This window comes from Echiichthys vipera, assembly GCF_963691815.1.
Source record: "Echiichthys vipera genome assembly, chromosome: 8".
NCBI classification, from domain to species: Eukaryota; Metazoa; Chordata; class Actinopteri; order Perciformes; family Trachinidae; genus Echiichthys; species Echiichthys vipera.
Genome location: NC_139833.1, coordinates 30,779,930 through 30,799,677, shown reverse-complemented (window position 1 = coordinate 30,799,677; position 19,748 = coordinate 30,779,930). Strand labels below are relative to the sequence as shown.

The 19,748-nt window shown below is 41.8% G+C and overlaps 1 protein-coding gene across 3 annotated transcripts in view; it reads right to left on the bottom strand.

Moving 5' to 3' along the window:
• The window catches only part of vps13b (vacuolar protein sorting 13 homolog B), a 387,717-nt gene that overhangs the window by 151,797 nt on the left and 216,172 nt on the right, over window positions 1-19,748 (bottom strand). For 2 of the 3 annotated variants that reach the window (XM_083918687.1, XM_083918689.1), the window contains exons 28-31: window positions 16,874-17,015; window positions 15,046-15,318; window positions 14,116-14,272; window positions 12,946-13,057 (exon numbers count right to left, since the gene is read on the bottom strand). In XM_083918687.1, the coding sequence (XP_083774813.1) occupies window positions 12,946-13,057; window positions 14,116-14,272; window positions 15,046-15,318; window positions 16,874-17,015 (684 nt within the window). Of the gene's footprint in view, window positions 1-12,945; window positions 13,058-14,115; window positions 14,273-15,045; window positions 15,319-16,873; window positions 17,016-18,070; window positions 18,138-19,748 lie in introns of all 3 variants that reach the window. The other variant, XM_083918688.1, reaches the window with a different exon arrangement.

The following is a 19,748-nucleotide window of genomic DNA, read 5'->3' as shown; positions in this document are numbered from 1 at the left end:
AACTGATGAAGCCTCTTGGATGAGAGGTGAAACGTCTTCCTAGACAAATAACCAGTCCAGTTGCTTTTGACTGAAATTGCTTTGGGGATAACGATGACCTGGACGAATGAGAATATTCACAGGTCCCGTGTGTTGATGACATTTATACCATGCATAGGCAAACAGAGAACTGACACCAAAATCATCAGAAAAACTCAAAGAAATTATGAACAGACTCCATCATCACAGTGTAACAATGTCATGTCCTCCCTCCTGTACAGTCTGACTCTCACTCTATTTTTCACATATTGCATTTATTTATTTAAGATGAAATATTTGTGGTTTAAGCAAGATTGTATAAAAGTGGCAGAACAACACAGACCATATGAATGTAGAGGGACTTATTTACCAGAGTTGATACAATAAATGGCACTGGATATTCAGCAGGATGAGTAAAAACAACTGGTAAAGACCAGGAGGAGGAAGACAGTTCTGAGCCCACTTTAGTGCCAGCCTCTGGTTCTTTCAAGTCTGGTTGGGCCTCCTGGGGTTGTAATGTGCCTCTTATTACAGAAACATTAGGCAATTACGCCACTGGTTTCACATTGGCTTCCCAGAGCCACAGAAGAGCTTGTGGCTTCACACATGGACATTTGAAAGCATCTGCACATTCCTTCTTTCTTGAGGTTGACTTCTTTTTTCTCTCTCTTGTACTTCTACTCAATCCTTTCATTGCCTCTGCTCTGGACTGATGCTCTACTGAGTAGCCTACTGAGAATAGGGCAGATACAGAACGATGAAAAAAAAAAAATACAATAACAAAAAAACTAAACTGCTGACAACTGTACCAGCACTACATTGTAACTATACACAAAGCCTTACTGCTTCAAAAACTTTCCCTCTGTCTCAGACCTGATTGTGCATATTGAAAGTTCAGCTCTTCCCGTGTAATCCTGTATAAATAAACTAGACCAAGTGGAGACAAACTGACTCAATAAGGTGTTCCTGAAATCCCCTGACAGTCCACCTGGCCTCTGCTACTTCTGTGTGACTGGTCAGTCATAGTGTCCCTGTCAGTAGAATGACAGCTTCACACTAGCCGCACAGGATGCCAGAACATCAACATGTCATGAGCAGGGAGAAAAGGAACTACAACACAATAATGCACAAGGCTGGGGTATGACCACACACACACACACACACACACACACACACACACACACACACACACACACACACACACACACACACACACACACACACACACAACACACACACACACACACACACACACACACACACACACACACACACACACACACACACACACACACACACACACACACACACACACACACACACACAGGGTAACACCGGTAGAATGTGTGTATCGCATGTGGCAGTGGAGCACAGAGCTTCCTAGGTTGCTGGTATGGGTGTATTCTTAGAACCCTTATATCCTGCTCCAGGATGAAACATTTACACACATACACACACACACACACACGTACAGGCACAATCGATGAGCCCTGTGGCCAGGCGGTCGACCCCTGGATCAGGCCCATTTATGGGGGCAGGACATCTGAGGGGTGATCCCACTCGCCTCTGTCAGCATGCGTCCCGACCTGACTGACAGCAGTATGCCAAAACACAAGAGCAGTTTCCGGGAAGCTATGAAGGTCTGTCACCTTGAGTGCCACCAAACAAGGGATGCAGAACTCCACAAAGACAGATGTTGGAGGGGGAAAAAAGTATAGGCAGTTGTTGGGAATCCATACTGTGGGCTTTTCAACTTTGCATTGAACATGAAAGGGGAAAATGCACTGTGCACACTCGGGGTTAATGAGGTCATTTGGTCTGTTCACATGTACTGTATGAAGTATCATACTTGGGTGGGTTTATCTTCCCATGAGAAGGAAAATGTTCAAAGCAGTTACGTTACACCCTGCAGGTGGTGCTAGAGAAAAGGTAACCATAATAGATAGCGCCTACGCTCTGAGCTGCATTACATTGTTAACTCATGCATTTTATCCACCCAGTACTTAGATATCTCATGTTAAATAAAAATGAAAATGTCAATTGAGAGCTTATCCACAGCGAATTTCATAGCAATGTATACAACGCTTTTCACTTTATATTTTTAAAAGTTGAACAAATTGAACCGTCTCTGTGACCTCATAATGCTACCACACGAAAGACTGACTGACTATTCTCAAATTGACTAGCTGAGAATATCCTTGTTGAATGATAGATGACCATATCAAATTCCATGGATATCCAACTGGACCAAAGTGTTGGATCAATGGACTCAAAGAGGAACAGATCAACATGGCCTTCAATAGCCCCTCCAAAAAAGAGAGGGAGAAAAAGATGTGGTTTACTTGTTTGATTCCACTGTGGTAAGTCCTAATACCAGCTTCTATCCCTCTTCTCCACTTTCTTTGCACATTACATCGGAATCATATGCATAAAATGGCCATAAAAATGTATAGCAGGGCCCAGGCTGGGGTTTTTCTCCCTCCTAATCCCCCTAAACCTCTAACTGCAGGCTGAGGAATACAAGTGTTGTGGTGCAATCTTCTCACAGAGCAGAGGGCCTGAGAATAACATCACAGAGGCCACAGCTATTTATGGAATGAACCACAGGCTGTACACAGAAGTCAGCAGACACCACAACACAGCACACAAGACACTGTATACAGCTCCCTACTCATATACAGCACGGGAAACTGCCGGCTAAACACAAAGTGTAGCGCTGCGGTCAAAAGCTCTCCAATGATGGATAAGTGGAATTAGAGATTATAAGGATGCATTACGATATATAGGTAAACAGATACAGCTATAAGTCATTGATTTTTTTCTGTATCCATATGAACTTTACTTGTTAATTAGTTTGAGGGCCTCTATTCAGACAGAAAGAGGGACAGCTTGTGGTCAGCCTGGACAGCGTGGAATACACCCTTAAAAAGACTGATAGTTTTACACTAAGTGGCTTACTTGATTGAACACAGTGGTCAGGTGCTCTGGTTCACAGATCAAAGATCAAATCCACTAACATTCATCTGGTTTCCTCTGTTCTGCTCTGCTCTCGTAACATACTCTGTTCCACAAACACAAACCAAGTCTTGCTTTCTCTATTATGGCTGTAGAGTCAAATGGCATTTTCTTCCCTTCCAGGAAATGTCATACGATCTGTTCACTGTATCATCTGGGAGACAGAGAAATCTATCCATCACACTGGTTCCCACTGTAAAGAATGACAAATATCACTTCATCAAAAGAAAAAAAAAGGTGAAGGGGGAAATAATCCACCTCAAAGCCACAGTAGTATTCAGTGGCTGACTCTAAACTTCCTGTTCACATTACGACATGTTGTCTGAGGGCTGTTTCAGCATGAGCCCCAGCGAACCCACTCCCAGTCTCATCTGTCGGCTCCGCGCAGGCTATCCTGTCTGATTCAAAACATAAATTCTAGGGCAAACTTTAATAAAAGGGGACGTATGATTTACTCTGGGCAGCGGCTGTCCCAATTCTTAAAACAATTTGATATTACATTAATCCTGAGTGTCAAGGCGATGTGAAATATGTCCTCTGCGTTACCAGCACCAGGTGTTTCATTTGCTGGACTGACAAAAAACAATGTTTATTCTGGCTGACCCGCCGATCCTTGCTTATTTTATCTTCTTTCTCTGTAGTGAAAGAGTAGAGGAGAGGGTTAAAATAAAGGGAAAGAAACAAATGGAGCTAAATGATTTACAGTCTACCAAGAAAATTCTAGCTCTAATCATCTCAATTGAATGTCTCTTTCTTCAGACTCCCAGGACCAAACATAGCACAACGGGAATGAAGATGGGGCCTCAGGAGCCCCCGGAGCCATTCTTGTTGATTAAATATTTTGCACTATTAGCCACTTTACATGTGTTTGACTGCTGGGTGGGTCTGTGATAAGACTCCCGTACTGGCTGGCTCAGGTTCAACAAACTCTCCCTTTTCTGCCCTAAAAGCTTATGATTACTTCTGAATAGGGATGTCACCATATGAGATTTTACCGTCACGATTACTGTCAGAGGAAATATCATGGTTTCCACTATTATCAATCCGTTTTTTAATTTATTATTCCTTACTATTGAAGGAAAAAGACACACAAGCATTCTTTTGCTCCTGCACATAACACCTATCAGTCAGCAGGTTCAGCCCGTCCTCATAGAACTGGAGTTAACATCCAGGTAACTACTACATGTCCCCACACGGTTCAGACAGCAAACAGTAAGCCATAGTGAACTACTCCAACCCAGTTTAAACTGGTTTGGTCCAGCTTAGTAACGTTACATTCACTAGTTTACTTTTTTAACCTTGCCTTAAGCTTAAAGGGCTGGATGATTTTCTCCAACATGTTTTAGACGCTCACTTTTAGACTTTTAGACGCTTTGCAAACTGGATATTCATCTTCTACAACAACTCCCTGGTCATTTTGGAGATATCCAAAATGCTCCCTGACATGCAAACATGTATAACATGACTTCCAAGAGGAGATTTCACCACACACACAAACAACATGAATCACCAGCTTAACAAGACAACAACGCAGGAATGAAGACACCGAGACATCATAGCTTCTACAGTTCTTATAGCTAGGACGGCAAAATCAGTTAATCTCAACATTACATTATGGCAACTGGACATTTGTATTTAACGCAATATAACTACATATGCTTAAAGACAATCGTGTAGTATTAAAAGGGATTGTTGTAATAACATATTTAAGTCAAGACACTCATGAACCAACAAAAAGATCAGAACAGCTAACACCAATGCAATTAAAGATATTTACTAAATTGGTTTGGTTTTGCCCACAGTTCTGTGTTAATGACACACTGCCATATTTTCACAAAAAGACAACATTTAGAATAGCAAGAGTGTACACTAAGGAATTCAGATCTTCAGAGCCTGAAAGTAGAGACCAAAATAGAGAACTTTATTTCTAATGGCTCTTGTCTGGCTGGATAATCCCCACAGAAAAAGCTAAAAAGCTATACATACTCAAAGCACTGTGAAGCAACATACTACACCAGCAGGGAGTAATTGAGAAGTTTTACAACATAACTCCTTTTACCACTACGATTACACAACCTAATTTTGGTGCATCAAAAAAGTTGCCTCTCATCATTTAGGCTGCTCTGAAGTGGCATCTTAAAAGTAACATAGTAAAGCGTTATTTTATTCTGGTAATATAGATATTACGATCATTGCCATCATTGCCTCTGAAAGGAGTTTATCATTAAACCTCCTCAGCAGCTAGGGGAGTTTTTAAAGCAACTCCTAAATCAGTATATATGAGTGTCACGGTGTGTGGCCTGAGCAGCTTCTCCCCTCCGATGCAGCAGCCAAGCAAAGTCGCCACACTTTTTGCTGGTGTAAACAAACGGGGAAATGGGGCACTTGGCAGTCGACTACAGTGAGTGATGAGGCAAGTGTGCACTGAAGCATCTAATGAATCATTTGCTGGGAACTTTGGGTTTTATGAGGAAAAGAAAGATGAGGAGGAAGACAAGAAAGAGGGAGACCAGCTGAGAGCATAAAAAAGAATGTCATTGCACATGAGAAGAAAAGAAAGTAAGAGACCTGTGGCGAGAGAATCATTCAGTGTTTCACCCCAATGTAAGAACAAGAGACTAGAATGCATAAAACTTACAGGGTCTCCTAATCCTACTATAGCACTACTGCAGCAGCAGCAGCAGCAGCAGCATATGAACCCCAGTGACCGGTGGTGAATTTACTGAGGTGACTGCTGACGCTGTGACAGGTCTGCACCTTTGAACAGAGCTGATGTGCTGAGGGCCTATAAGCAGTTTTATTTCACACCTTGCCTTTACTACTACTGATTCAAACTAATAAAACAAAAATATTACCTCTGCTACTACTGAATGAACAGTGATATTTAACACTGATAATGAGAAGACAGGATCTGATCTGTAGATGTAAAACTATGTTAGTTTCTTCAGTACGCCTGAGTCTTTATATTAACCAAGCCCTTAGTTCTTTAAAATTTGTTTATTTTATCTATCTTGAGTATTTTCTCTAATTAAAACTGAAGTTGGTAACTTTTCAAATAAGTTTTTTTTTCTGATTTTGTTGAAACTGTCCCTATATCCTTGCAGCACAATGAGACAGATGATCCGTGGTAAAGTCATGTTGATCCGTGGTAAAGTCATATTCCTGTATCTCCACCTTCGGTTCCTGTCTGCTACTAATGGCATATGTTAGACTCCACCACAGCCGAACTACAACAACCAATCAGAGCTGAGGAGTCTCTGACACAGTGTCAATAACTCTGATCGAACTGTGAAACCAGACAGCACTGACCAAATATGAGTCAAGATTTTGTTACTAAATTGGCCTTTTTTAATGAATTGTTTTCAGAAATATATTTAACTATACTGTTTAGCTGTTTTGTCCAGCCAATCGGTTGGTGGGCGGGGCTTTGTTTTGGCTCGACTTGGTCATAACCTTTCTTTTTTACAGCTAAACCGTAACCTAAAATATATTTCTGGAACAGTGGTGGCTGCTGGTCTTTTAAGGAGGGGAATCTAATTTTCCCGGCCTACATCATAAATGTGTTTGTTTACTTATATGTAAATTCTACCCTTCGTTTCTTTTCAAGAAAAGGATCTGTGACCTTGTACTACCAACTAGGCGTCTTTTCCAGGGACTTAGCTTTTCCAGAGCTAGGCTGCTTAAACGGCCTTGGCCCAGCTGGAGCTGCTGCGCCAGGCTACTGGGAAGTGTGACCACCTGTGAGTGTGAGTGATCGTGACGGGGGGAGAAGCTCCGCAGCTCCTGCTGCTCGTTGGGGAAAGAAACTGCAGAAGGACAGAACAGAGTTGCCAAACACAGCGCTAGTGGTTTTTAACAAAGACAAAGTCTCTGGGTGAAGTCCCCGGATCACTTCAGAACAATGGAATGAAAATGCTCCAGTGGATGTTTATTCTTCAAGATCGCTGATAAGCTAATTTAGCTGTCAATCAAAAAAGGATTCTGCCTCAGACAGCTCATCCAGAAACTGAGCGTCCGACTGTGTAAAGAGCTGTGGAGCTGTGGGGATGAATGAGAAGGAAGTTGCTCCGGTTACCTGTGATAAGGCTTTCTAGCATGTATTTATTTTTTTTTGGTGACATTTTAGGGGAAGAGGAGCTTTCCTTTAAGTCTTAGAGCAATCACCACTGTTCTGGAAACACTTTATGCCAGAAATAGCAAATACAGTAACACAAACTTGACTGATATTTGACCAGTTCTGTCAGAACAGTCACTGACACTGCGTCAGAGACTCCACATCTCTGATTGGTTGTCTTAGGTCAGGAGAGGTGGAGTCTTCTGAATGCCATTAGGAGCAGACAGGGAGAAGCAGCTTGATGCAGAGATAAATGTCTTTTCCACAGATCTGTCTCATTGTGCTGTTGTTATAGTGACAGTTTCAGCAAATATGGAAAAAAATAAAAACATATTTTTCATAGAAATGACCAACTTCAGCTTTAAGTTGTGAAATGTCCTAATTATTGATTATATGTTATGAAAGCTGTCGAAATCGGCATCAATGAGTACAGTGTTATGACAGCTCCCACAAATTCCACGTTAACCAAGACTGCAACTTACATGGTTAACTTCAGACTTACTTGTAGGTTTTTCTAGTATGCCACAGGTACATTAGTTTGTCAGGCAGACTGAACTGAGTACTACATTTGTAATGTAACTGTTGCAAAGTTAGTTGCTAAACCCATTTTTAATTCTGTAAATTAATATTGTAATTCAATATCGATTCAATAAGAAGGCAAACACAATTACAACTGTTCTCCCAAAGGTTTCTGATCAGGTCAATCACTTACTGTCAGGTAGAAGGAAAGCGTCACACACCTTCACGGCCATTACAAGGATGCTACTAGAGGAGAAGGGTGTATATAACGTAGTGCCAGGGAGCTTTATTGGTAACAGACAGGGTCCTGGCTTCAGAGGGCTGTGTTTATCTGTGGAGGGGAGATCCCCATCACAACCACTTATTAGGACATATATGTGGGCTTAACCAGGCAGCCATTCAACAGCAATAAAGGGCTTGCTTACTGACCACAGTGTGCTGGGACTGGGACCAGTCTAACCAACACCAGAGCCACTGAGAGGAAAAGCGAGACAGGAAGGAAATAACAAATACACATGGAGACAGAGAGGGAAGAAATCGAAAAAAAAAGAGACATGGGGGGTAAAGAGGACAACAGGAGGTGAGAAAGAGTGGAAAGTAATAGATACTGCGGCCAAAAAGAAAAAGCCTGTGAGAGCTAAAGGAGAGGAGGAAAATGACAACATTGGAGAAGGGTTAAAGGGCTCATGAAAGGAAATATCAAAAAAAAAAAAAAGGAAGACAGTAACATTAAACATTAAAAAAGAAAGTTAGGGAGGAGAAGGTAGGAAGGAAGAAAGGAAGGAAGGATTAAGGTGGAAAAATGGTGGGGAGAAAAGGGGACTAAAAAGAAAAACACTGCTGGTGAGAAAAAGAGAGAGAGAATAAAGAAAAGAAAAGATGAAGCAATCAAACATGAAGAAGATAAAGATAATAAAAGGTTCAGAAATGAGGATACTGTAAAGAACTGCTAGAGAGCTAGAGTGGGTTATAAACACCAGAAACAAACATGGGATGAGGAAAGACAGTAGGGAGAGAAAGAGGCAATGAACAAGAAATGCGACACTACGAACACACATACTTTGGAAAGTGCATGAGAAAAAGACAGGAGTCCATTGATACAGACACATCATGTTGACTTGGCTCTGCATCACCACTGACACAGCAGCCGTGTCTGCCGTTACTGTAGAAACGCAGGCATGTGCACCAATCAAAACAAAAAAACATATTTTGTGGCAGTGGGATGCTCCCTGAGTCTCCCTCGGACCGACCATGAGGTAACCCAGTATGTGATGGAATCTAGAGCTGTGTCATCTAGGTGTGGGGATGTCGGGAAATGTGCAGGGTATTTTAAGACACACACGCACGCACACACGCACGCACACACACACACGAGTACACGCACAAGTACACGCGCACACGCACACACACACACAGACACACACACACACACACACACACACACACACACACACACACACACACACACACACACACACACACACACACACACACACACACACACACACACACACACACACACACACACACACACACACACACACACACACACACACACACACACACACACACACACACACACACAGAGATGCAAGCAGGATAGTAGTTATTCAACTTATTCTATTCTTATCACATTTTATATCTATTTACATATATAATTTGTTTTGTTTTGTTCTGTATTTGTCTGTTTACTAAATTAAACCAAATGTATTTGATTTAAAAAAAAACAACTAAAAACAATACAGTATGTTAAAAAAACAATTAAGTCATTTTAACAAAACGACTGTGTACAACATCAATTATTTAAAGTGAGTTAAATCTTATCAATACATATCAATAAATATATATGTCATGTCATTAAAAGATAAAATGTCAATATTGGCCCAAGATATTTGACAAACCTATGTAATGTTTTAACCCTCACAAGTAGGCATTTAAACATGTGTCTCCATGCCCTTAAAAGGGGACACTCCACATGGTACCTGAAAGGAGTGGTGGCCATTCCCCCCAAATACAAGAAACTTTCAATTAAATGTTCCATAAGTGAAAAACTCTCATTGAAAAACAGAGAGAATGAGAAAAATAGGAGTGGGGAGTAAAAGATCTGTGAGCTTTTACAGAGGGCCCAAACCACAAGAAAGTCAGGGCTGAATGCATGCTGGACATTCCCCGGGCCGGTGCTCATGTACTTGGAAAAAGCCCGCTCTTTCAAGACAGGAAAATGATTTCAGCTGTGTAAATTGACAGCGGCCTTGTAGCTGAAGATGGAGAGGGAGAAAGAGGGGAAGCCTGCAGCTCTGTGTCATAATTCCTGCTTAGTGAAGAAGCCGACCTACTCCTTCAGGGAAACAAAATTCAACATCACATAATATATAATTGTGTTAATTGTTACCAAATGAAGCTGGTGGTGGATATCAACTTAGCTCTACCACTTTACAGTCAAACGGGTTTATTTTACCTTCTTTGAGGAAATCTATCTACTCTAAAGGAAAAATACACATTGTACCTTGAAAAGTGTGTCAGAAACAGTATTAGTTGAACAGTATCAAGACATGCTCAGTCAGGATGTTTACACATGCTCCCTATTTTAGCCTTCACTCTTGTCTTCTCTCACAGGGTGGCATTACAGTAAATCCTGATTTTAGACATTGTAAGGCAATCATTTAACGTACAGTAGACAATAACAGCATGGCTGCTTAGATCAGTCATTCAATTATGACAACGGATGTAATTAGTGGTAGGCTTTAAACAGAATTGCAGCAAATGGCTACCGGCAATCACAGACATATTTCTTCCTATAACCGCAGTTGGTTATAGATTGTAAACACTCATTGGTTTGCATGATTACAGACACTCACTTTGACTTTCTCGACAACTTGGGGGAGCACACACAGTCGAATTCAGCACAGATAAAGCACGTAACGACGCTTGGTAATGGTATATCAACAAATCCCTGATCTCAGGGTTCTCAATCATGTGACTCAGAAGTGTGATCATCCTAAATTGGAGGGCAGATGTGAACAGGGAAGGTGGTGAGGATAATGCATAGTTAGAAATGGAAGAATGAACACAGAGAGTGGTTTGACATAATTCCTGGGTTTCACTGCAGAGAGGGAAGTGGTGACTCTTGGCTTCTGTGTGTAGAGGTTAAGGGGTTGAGTGAATGTTGGTGTGTTTGTACACATGGCCATGCCTGCTGCTAGTGCTTGTGACGGACTATGTATATGTGTATTTTTGTGTGCATAGGTACATTACGTGGTTGTGTTCATTGCACATTTGGGTGTGAACGCATGACTGAGTTTAGGGAACTTATTGTGTTTGTGAGTGCATGTGTGCCTGGCTGACGATGTGCGTGTAGAGGGCTACATGGTAGCGTGTGTTGAGGCCAGGGTGGAGCGTCGTGCAAGGCAGTCTCTGTCTTTGAGCAGATGTGGGCACCACAGCCACAGAGCCACCAATCCACTAACTGCCACAGGCAGAACATTACTAGCCAATATGGGGTGAAATTGCATGGCTGGTCTAACTGGTTTTTGGGGCGAAAGTCTGAGAAAAACTCCAGATTATTTTCCATGCCCACAAGATCATCATTTATCACTTGACATGATAACAACATGGCCAACAGATCAACAAAATAAATCTAGGCACAGTTACCATGGAAACAGAGCAGTTACTATCATTAGCTGTACTAACTTGTACCAAAACAAAGACCAAACATTTGAGCAAAGTACTCTGTGTGGACCTAGAGAGGATGAAAAGTCCCTGCAAAACAGTAGCTATGGTTACTGATCAATACCATCTTTGCTCGAATACTTCAAACAAGTAATTAGAGGCTGTGAGGGAGATAGCTTGGGTACTCTGGAAGACATTTGGACATTGTTGGACAGAGTGTGCTATTTCTCTCCATCTAGCCTTGATGGTTGCAGATTGTCGGGCATGCCCATAGGCCTAGACCCCCTCTGCCTCCCTGCTCCATGTAATTCTCTGCATATGACACTTCCACCAACTGAAGGCAGCAATGAAGCCTAAAGTGGCCTCTACGCTCCTTTTGTTGTCCACCTTCTTTTTTTTTCTTTTTCTCCACTTCACGTCTTGTGTCAGCTCACATCTCACTTGCAGCTGCACAAAGCATTTGGCACCACTTTTATCTCCCTCATTACATGTGTTTGCCAGCTCCATATCTGCCCATTCACACAACTGCTCTCTCACGCACGCACACACACACACACACACACACACACACACACACACACACACACACACACACACACACACACACACACACACACACACACACACACACACACACACACACACACACACACACACACACACACACACACACACACACACACACACACACACACACACACACACACACACACACACAAGCTGTGGGGCTGCGGTTTTGAGGCAGCTATGACACAATCCAGATTCTTTTAGCTGCCTATAGCAGGGAAATGTGTTTTGCGCTGAGCTATTTCCCTCAGAAGTCCAGATTTTCCCTGCCTAGCTGCTTTGATCCACATGGCACGGGGGGCTTGTGTCAACAGTCTTGTGTTTCAGTTGGAGGGCCCGGCAGACCCCCAAGGTGTCACTCACTGCTCTCTGTCATTGTTGGGGCAGCTGAACCACTACGTGGCGCTGTCACTCGTTGTACCCTAAAACCTATTATGAGACAGCAAACATCATGAGGACACAGAAGTGCACTAATGCACCAAAAACACTTGCCTCACAACAGGTTTTATGGAGTGTGGCTTGAGGTCAGACAAATTTGAATGGCACCTTTAATGAACTGTGGTCAAATAACAGCTTTTGTGGTGGTCTTATACGACTGAGGGTGTTTGTTTTAAAAGAAGAATGTGACAAAGCTGTGAGTGTGATGACATATAATAACAGAAGAGGTGTCAGAGCTGAAAGTTGGACAAGGAGACTGTAAGGTAGACACAGTGATGAATATCTTGATGACAAGAAACTAAGGATACAGTAAATAAATAGAATATGTGCAAACTGAAGAAAGGGGAAATCCAGCAACAGATTAAATGAAGAATGTCTTTTTTTTAATTAACATGCTATTCAACGGATGTTATGAGAAATTGTGACAGACATTTGATTATACTTAATCAAGTAATACAGATTTCTATAAATGTTTAAATTAAACAAAGCCATGCATGGTGGGCTTTATTATTGGTTTTCTATTACAGTAAATATTCACATCGACCACATAACCGCATGATATAAATTGAGCAGAGAGGTTGTAGTGAGAAGAGAGTTTCTCTTACTGGTAGATGTCTTTTCGCAGCACAGTGCGGGTCAGGGGGTTATCGGCCTGAGGAGCCATGCTGAGGGAACCCAGCTTTAAGACCAGGGTGTCCTCTTTTCTCACATGGGGATCTAGTGGGACACACACACAAAATCAATACACTGATTATGTGGGGACATATAAAGAACACGTTTTGCTTCATTTAGCAGATCTCCAATGCTCTGTTCCACTGGGACTTCACATCAGGCGGACAGGCCAAACACCATTCATCTGATCACAATACCCACTTTTCCATGACACAGACCTGGATTCAAATAGGTATTGCAAGTATCCCTTCAAACAAATGTGAATGCACACACATGCAAATACTGTAGGGCAGACAGTAATGCATGCACGCATTAATACAATAACAAAAAAACTAAACTGCTGACAACTGTACCAGCACTACATTGTAACTATACACAAAGCCTTACTGCTTCAAAAACTTTCCCTCTGTCTCAGACCTGATTGTGCATATTGAAAGTTCAGCTCTTCCCGTGTAATCCTGTATAAATAAACTAGACCAAGTGGAGACAAACTGACTCAATAAGGTGTTCCTGAAATCCCCTGACAGTCCACCTGGCCTCTGCTACTTCTGTGTGACTGGTCAGTCATAGTGTCCCTGTCAGTAGAATGACAGCTTCACACCAGCCGCACAGGATGCCAGAACATCAACATGTCATGAGCAGGGAGAAAAGGAACTACAACACAATAATGCACAAGGCTGGGGTATGACCACACACACAGACACGCACGCACACACACACACACACACACACACACACACACACACACACACACACACACACACACACACACACACACACACACACACACACACACACACACACACACACACACACACACACACACACACACACACACACACACACACACACACACACACACACACACACACACACACACACACACACACACTCCTATTAGTCATTACTACCAGCAGACAAAACAAGACTCTGACAATGATGTCTAATGTGGCAGCTCTGCTATGTCTGTGCGGCCATGACAGGGACTCTCTATCATACAGGCACCACAGAATCTAAAACACACACACCCTGTGACATAATACTGTCCCATTGTTTTCCATGTGAAAACACGTGTGTTCAAAAGCAACTCGTAGTTCTCTTACCTGATGCTGCTTGTTTGTCTTGTGCCCCAGGGCAGAAGACCCTGATCACACTGGTGTTGATGTACATGAGAGGCAAACATCGAGAGGTTAGTGTGTGGCTTCTCATTGGTTGACCTGCTGACTTCCCACGCTCTCTGTAGCGTCTTGGTACAGTAGCCTGAAAGGACATCAAGTCAAAAATATAAATCATAAATTCACAAGATATTGGACATCAGTTAAGTTGTTTTAATGGCGTGTAATGTGTAAGAATTTAAGATAAACTGTGCCTTATTGTAGAAATTTGTATTTATCCTGAAGACTTTTAACTGGTACAATTTCATTATGTTAAATAACTTTTAATTTACTAATAATTAATTTTTAAGTTGCTTTAACTAAGACTATTTACCTACTGTATATAGGTTCGCCAAATTACCGTGAAATTAATCTAGAATTGCTTCCGATATCAACATTTATTCATACTTAAAGTAAAAAAAATTAATAATAACAAGAATAATTATCATCAGTATACTGTATATAATATTAATAATAATCATGATTTTTTTTTTTTAAGGGATTCTGCCTCAGACAGGTCATCCAATCATCATGCAGAAGCCGAGCGTCCGGGCCAGCCCACTGTCCCATAGACCCCCAGAGACGCTGAGCTTCCGATGGGCGGGACAAACCCCAGCATTTATCCAATGAGCGTCTAGTATGACTGCAGTGGAACAACCCCCTCTACGCTTCCCCATTGAAGTCAGTAGAAGCCGAGCGTCCGACTGTTTAAAGCTCTGTGGAGCTGTGGGGATGAATGAGAAGGAAGCTGAGCTTCCCTTGCATTCTTAGAGCCACTTATAGATATGAATAATATGTATATTTCGTGTTTATGTCCCCATATGGCTGAAGTCTTGACATACTACACAGTTATAGGAACTGACAGACACTTTTTTCTACCTGGAACACGCCTGCTACAGTAGCCAACAGGGGACAGGATAGAACCACATCAAAGGGCTGGGCTGTCAGCAGGATCTCTCTCAGGTACTGAGGCGAGCTGTCTGCCAGAGGATCAGTGGTCAACCTCTGACTGGCTGTGGTAGCACCGCTGCGCGTTGGTCGCTCAGGCCGGGTGGTGAGCTTGTGACGGACATTTTTGGTGACAGCCTGGGTGTAGGTGATGGACAGGAAGCCGTGCTGCTGGTGAGAGCCCTCCAGGACCTTGGCTGCCGTCTGGCCAGTGGTCAGACAGGACAAATCACACTCATGACACATGGCAGATAAAAACTTGAACTGTCCTGGTCTGATTTCTTGGATGAGGGTTAAACCTGGCTTAAAATAAAATACCCCAAGATTTTATTATACGCAGTGTTTCCCCTACCATTATATTAGGGATGCCCCCCACACCCCTTAAAAGTCAAGTTAATTTTATTTTGTTGTATAGAGCAGCTCTATACCTTGTCCTTTTAGTAAACAAACTAAACAGCCTTATGTTATTTATCTTATTTACACGACAGCATGTAAATTCTGTCTCTACATGGCTGCCTGTTTACAATTCTCAGAAAACTCCGACAGTGTTGGAGATTCACTTGTTCAAAGATCGTTTGTTAAATTGTTTGGGAAGACGCTCCACTCCTAACGGTAAAAACGAAACTGAAACTTCTCAGAGATCCTTTATTATTTAGTTTGAGAAGATGGTTCACTCCTACAAAAAAACAACTAAAACAGAATTAAACAAACTGAAATTCTTTATTTTGTTGAAACCATAAAGTGATTTTTGATTTAACTTTGTTCTGTTTCTGTTGCGGAACATTATTTGGACCTTTTGGACAATAATTTAAATAAATTTTCTGATGCCCGGTGTAGCTCATTGTGAAACTGAGTTTGCATTGCGGCTCTGATTATGGCTTGCATAATTGTGGTAGTTCTGTCTGGTGATCATACCCCCCCCCCCCTCCCCCACGCCGTTAACCTAGGGGAAACACTGATATGAATCAATTTTGAGCAAAACATTTCCTATTAAATAACTAATCTTAAATCTTGGGCCAGACAGCTTTTACCTTCAACAGCTCATTATTTAGAAGAGAAAGACTTAACCTCATCCAAAAAACAGATCCCTGTTCCCATATACAAGTCTAAAAAGCCAAGCTGAAGCAATTAGCTAAAAAGGGGTTCTAGAGCAAATCAGCTAGCATTATGAAATGCATAAATTCCTATAAAAATTAATGAGCTGAATTCTGAGGCTGAATTATTTGTGATTTATCAGAAAGCAGGGTTTATAATCTTATGCTTGATTTTCAAAGCAAATACAGGGTGAAAATCACTTAAATACCCATTAAGTATAAGGAAATAATCTTCAACTGTTGCATGACTAAAAGAATGGCAGATCAGTCTGCAAAAACATCCATTAGCAGTGGCCTGTTCATAACATAATTTATAAACTGAAAAATATCTAAAAGCATCAAATCTGCACCCTTTTAGGAGATTTTCTGTAATAAAATGTAACAACATACATAGAGTTTACAGTAGATTAGTTCAAGTGATTTATATAACTACCCATAGAGGTATTTTCTTTGTAGTATTTTGGCTTGATTCTATTAATTTGTGATTGCTACCATGACTTTAGTTTAAAAATGGTGGAAAATTTTAAAGCAACATTATAATTATTTAAAACCAAATTAAAGCACTGGCTTCTGAAACCTCTCTGAGCAGCCCACAGAGTTATTTAAAGCCACTGTTAATGGAGGTTCAGCAGAGTCAACTAAAAGGGGAAGAGCTGGATTCTTACAGGAGGGAAAAAGCCAGAGAAGTGGCTTAAAGATTCTTGCTTGCTGACGGGTCGAACCAACACAGTGCGTCTGTTCAGCTTGTCAGTGCAAGAGAGGACCACTCCTCCACAGCGGCCCGAGCTCCGAACGCCCTCCTCCGTACTGGAGGTGAGGAGAGGGAAGGAGGGGAGAGAAAGAAGATAGATGCCAAAAGGGACAGAGAAGATAAGAAGTCACAGGGAGGGGGCAAAGAAGATGATTGCATATAGACAGAAAGAGAAGGATAGGGAAAACAAGACATAAAGGGAAGAAAAGACAGAAAAGCATGACACCTCAAGATCATTTTGGTAAAATGAAGAATAAAGTAAACTGATTAAAACCAAAGGAAGACGCACCAGCTTGAACCAGCTGACATTTTGTGGAATGGTCTTATACTATCCAGTTATAAGTGCAAGGGAGAAACTGTTTACTGTGATGAGCAGTATTTTAGTGATTAATCTACTTTTAAAAAGTAAATTAAAGGCTCTTTATTCCCACACAGGATAAAAAATATTTAAAAATATATTTTTTATCTTGTGTACAGTCTTTACTGCTTAAATAATGTAAATTCTGCTCAGTCCAACACATTTTCATTTGCTAGGTTCCAGTATAAGACCATTGCCAGAGTAAGATTTCATCAACAAGAGAATAGAGGCCCATGCCCCTCCGAGCGCACACACACACACACACACACACACACACACACACACACACACACACACACACACACACACACACACACACACACACACACACACACACACACACACACACACACACACACACACACACACACACACACACACACACACACACACACACACACACACACACACACACACACACACACACACAATAACAGTTGTCACTAGATTTGATGGCTTGATTATTTAGCAAATCAGAGCCACTGGAGAGACAGGGGAGTGTAACTGGTAACTGAAATTATTTGTAATTTGTTTTGTTTTCAGAACAAAATTGTGGTGGAGCACATTATTACATATGTGGACACCCTGTGTTACAGCCAAAAATGTTTTTTTCCTCATGACTTCCTTTACTTTCCTGTCTGTCCAGCATGAAAAGAGATGAGTGGCCTTGATTTGGAGCAGCAGAATGGCAGAGGCACAGTATATAGAGGCCTAAGGCTGCTATGTCTGCTTTGAGACAGGCAGAAGCCTCACCACAGCTGTCTCCTTGCACTGCAGAATGAGTCCTTCATAGTGACCAGACTGTAAGCCCTGCCCTGGCCTGGAGAGAAACACAAGGCCAAGCTTAACAAGGGCATCTGGCATTACTCATAGTGTTGTGTCAGGGACCGATACGATCTCTTTAATAGCAACAGTAATTGCAAAATTTGATTTAGATAAATGAACCGCAGACCGATACTAACTTTTTATCAAAACTGCAGCAGCTGAGGCATACATCAAGATTTCAATGCAGACAAATTATGTACGGAAATTACTATTCCTATTAAATTTTAGACAGTACGTTGAGATATTCATAAAAATGCAAAACATGTATTAACTTTGGAAACTTATATGAACATAAATAATGTGATGTATGGTTATTTTATTGTGCCATTTGATTTCCATTTTTTGTTGTGGCCATCTTGTTAACAGAAGAAAGCACCTGTAAAGCAAACATCAAAAGATAGTAACATGAAAACAGACAACAATTATCAATCGCAATTTGCAGCATGACATAAACACAAAATGTACAGTATATAAAGCACATGCACAGACATATACATGCACAGCACTATCACAGCTACTCTAGGATGCCAAATCATGCACAACACATGTATGGCAAAATACTAGACACAATGGAAATGGTTCAACACCATCTGCATTATATCTTTTGCGCCACCATCAGCTTGCCTCCCTCTCTCTTCGTTACTCCCCACCAGAATACTGGAACTTCACTGACAGAGAAGTAGGCCTACTGGTGTGTGTGTGTGTGTGTGCGCCAATGTGAACGTCTCTTTGTAATCTCACTCTCAGCTGTAAGAGTGGCTAATACATATGGACCCCCCACACCTCTTCATTTCTCCCATCATCCCCTCTCGCCTCTCTCTCTCGCTCTCGCTCTCTCTCTCTCTCTCACTGCTCCCATCGAGTCATCCTTCGCTCCAAGTCATTTGCGGAACAGCTGGAAGACATCAGCTCCAATTTGTGTGAGCTGCTCCTTGGAGCAAATAAGGGTGAACTGTCATTGGCCGTCCCCTCTCAGGGGTGCTTCTCTGCGTTTCAGAACAGGTCAATGAGCACCGTTGCTAGAGAAAACAGGCTAAAATAAGGTGAAGAAGCAGCTTCCTAATTTCAAAACTTCCCACTGGACGGGAGACACCCTCCTACAGAGTGCAATACCCAATCAGCCCATCACCCCCTTGCTTATATGATCCTCCACTCCATGACAAGTGAGCCCCACACCTACAGGGTTCAACGCCCACCTATTTCGTATTCCCTGGGGACTTCTTTTCTTTCATTTTCCTCCACCCTTTTAGTCCTCCTCCTATTTTGATACAATCAGGGTATCAATTATATATTCACCTCGCATATTTGCCTGCCCTATCTAACTTTCCATTCATTTTCCAGCAGTGAGATAGCTCAGGCCAGATGAGACATTTTCTCTGTCAAGCTTGATTTAATATGACCCACTGCACGCAAATAACCTGGGTTGGGTGATGAAATACCTAACAATTATCTGCTCAGAATGATTAATATGGACTCCAACCCCTGTGGGCTCTCTTGTATATGTGGATGATACAGATTAGAGTGGGCCAGGAGCCCAGAGGTCCTCCACTGTGTCCTAAACAGCCATGACTATAACCTGGCTTGGATGATAGAGTGCTTCTGCCTG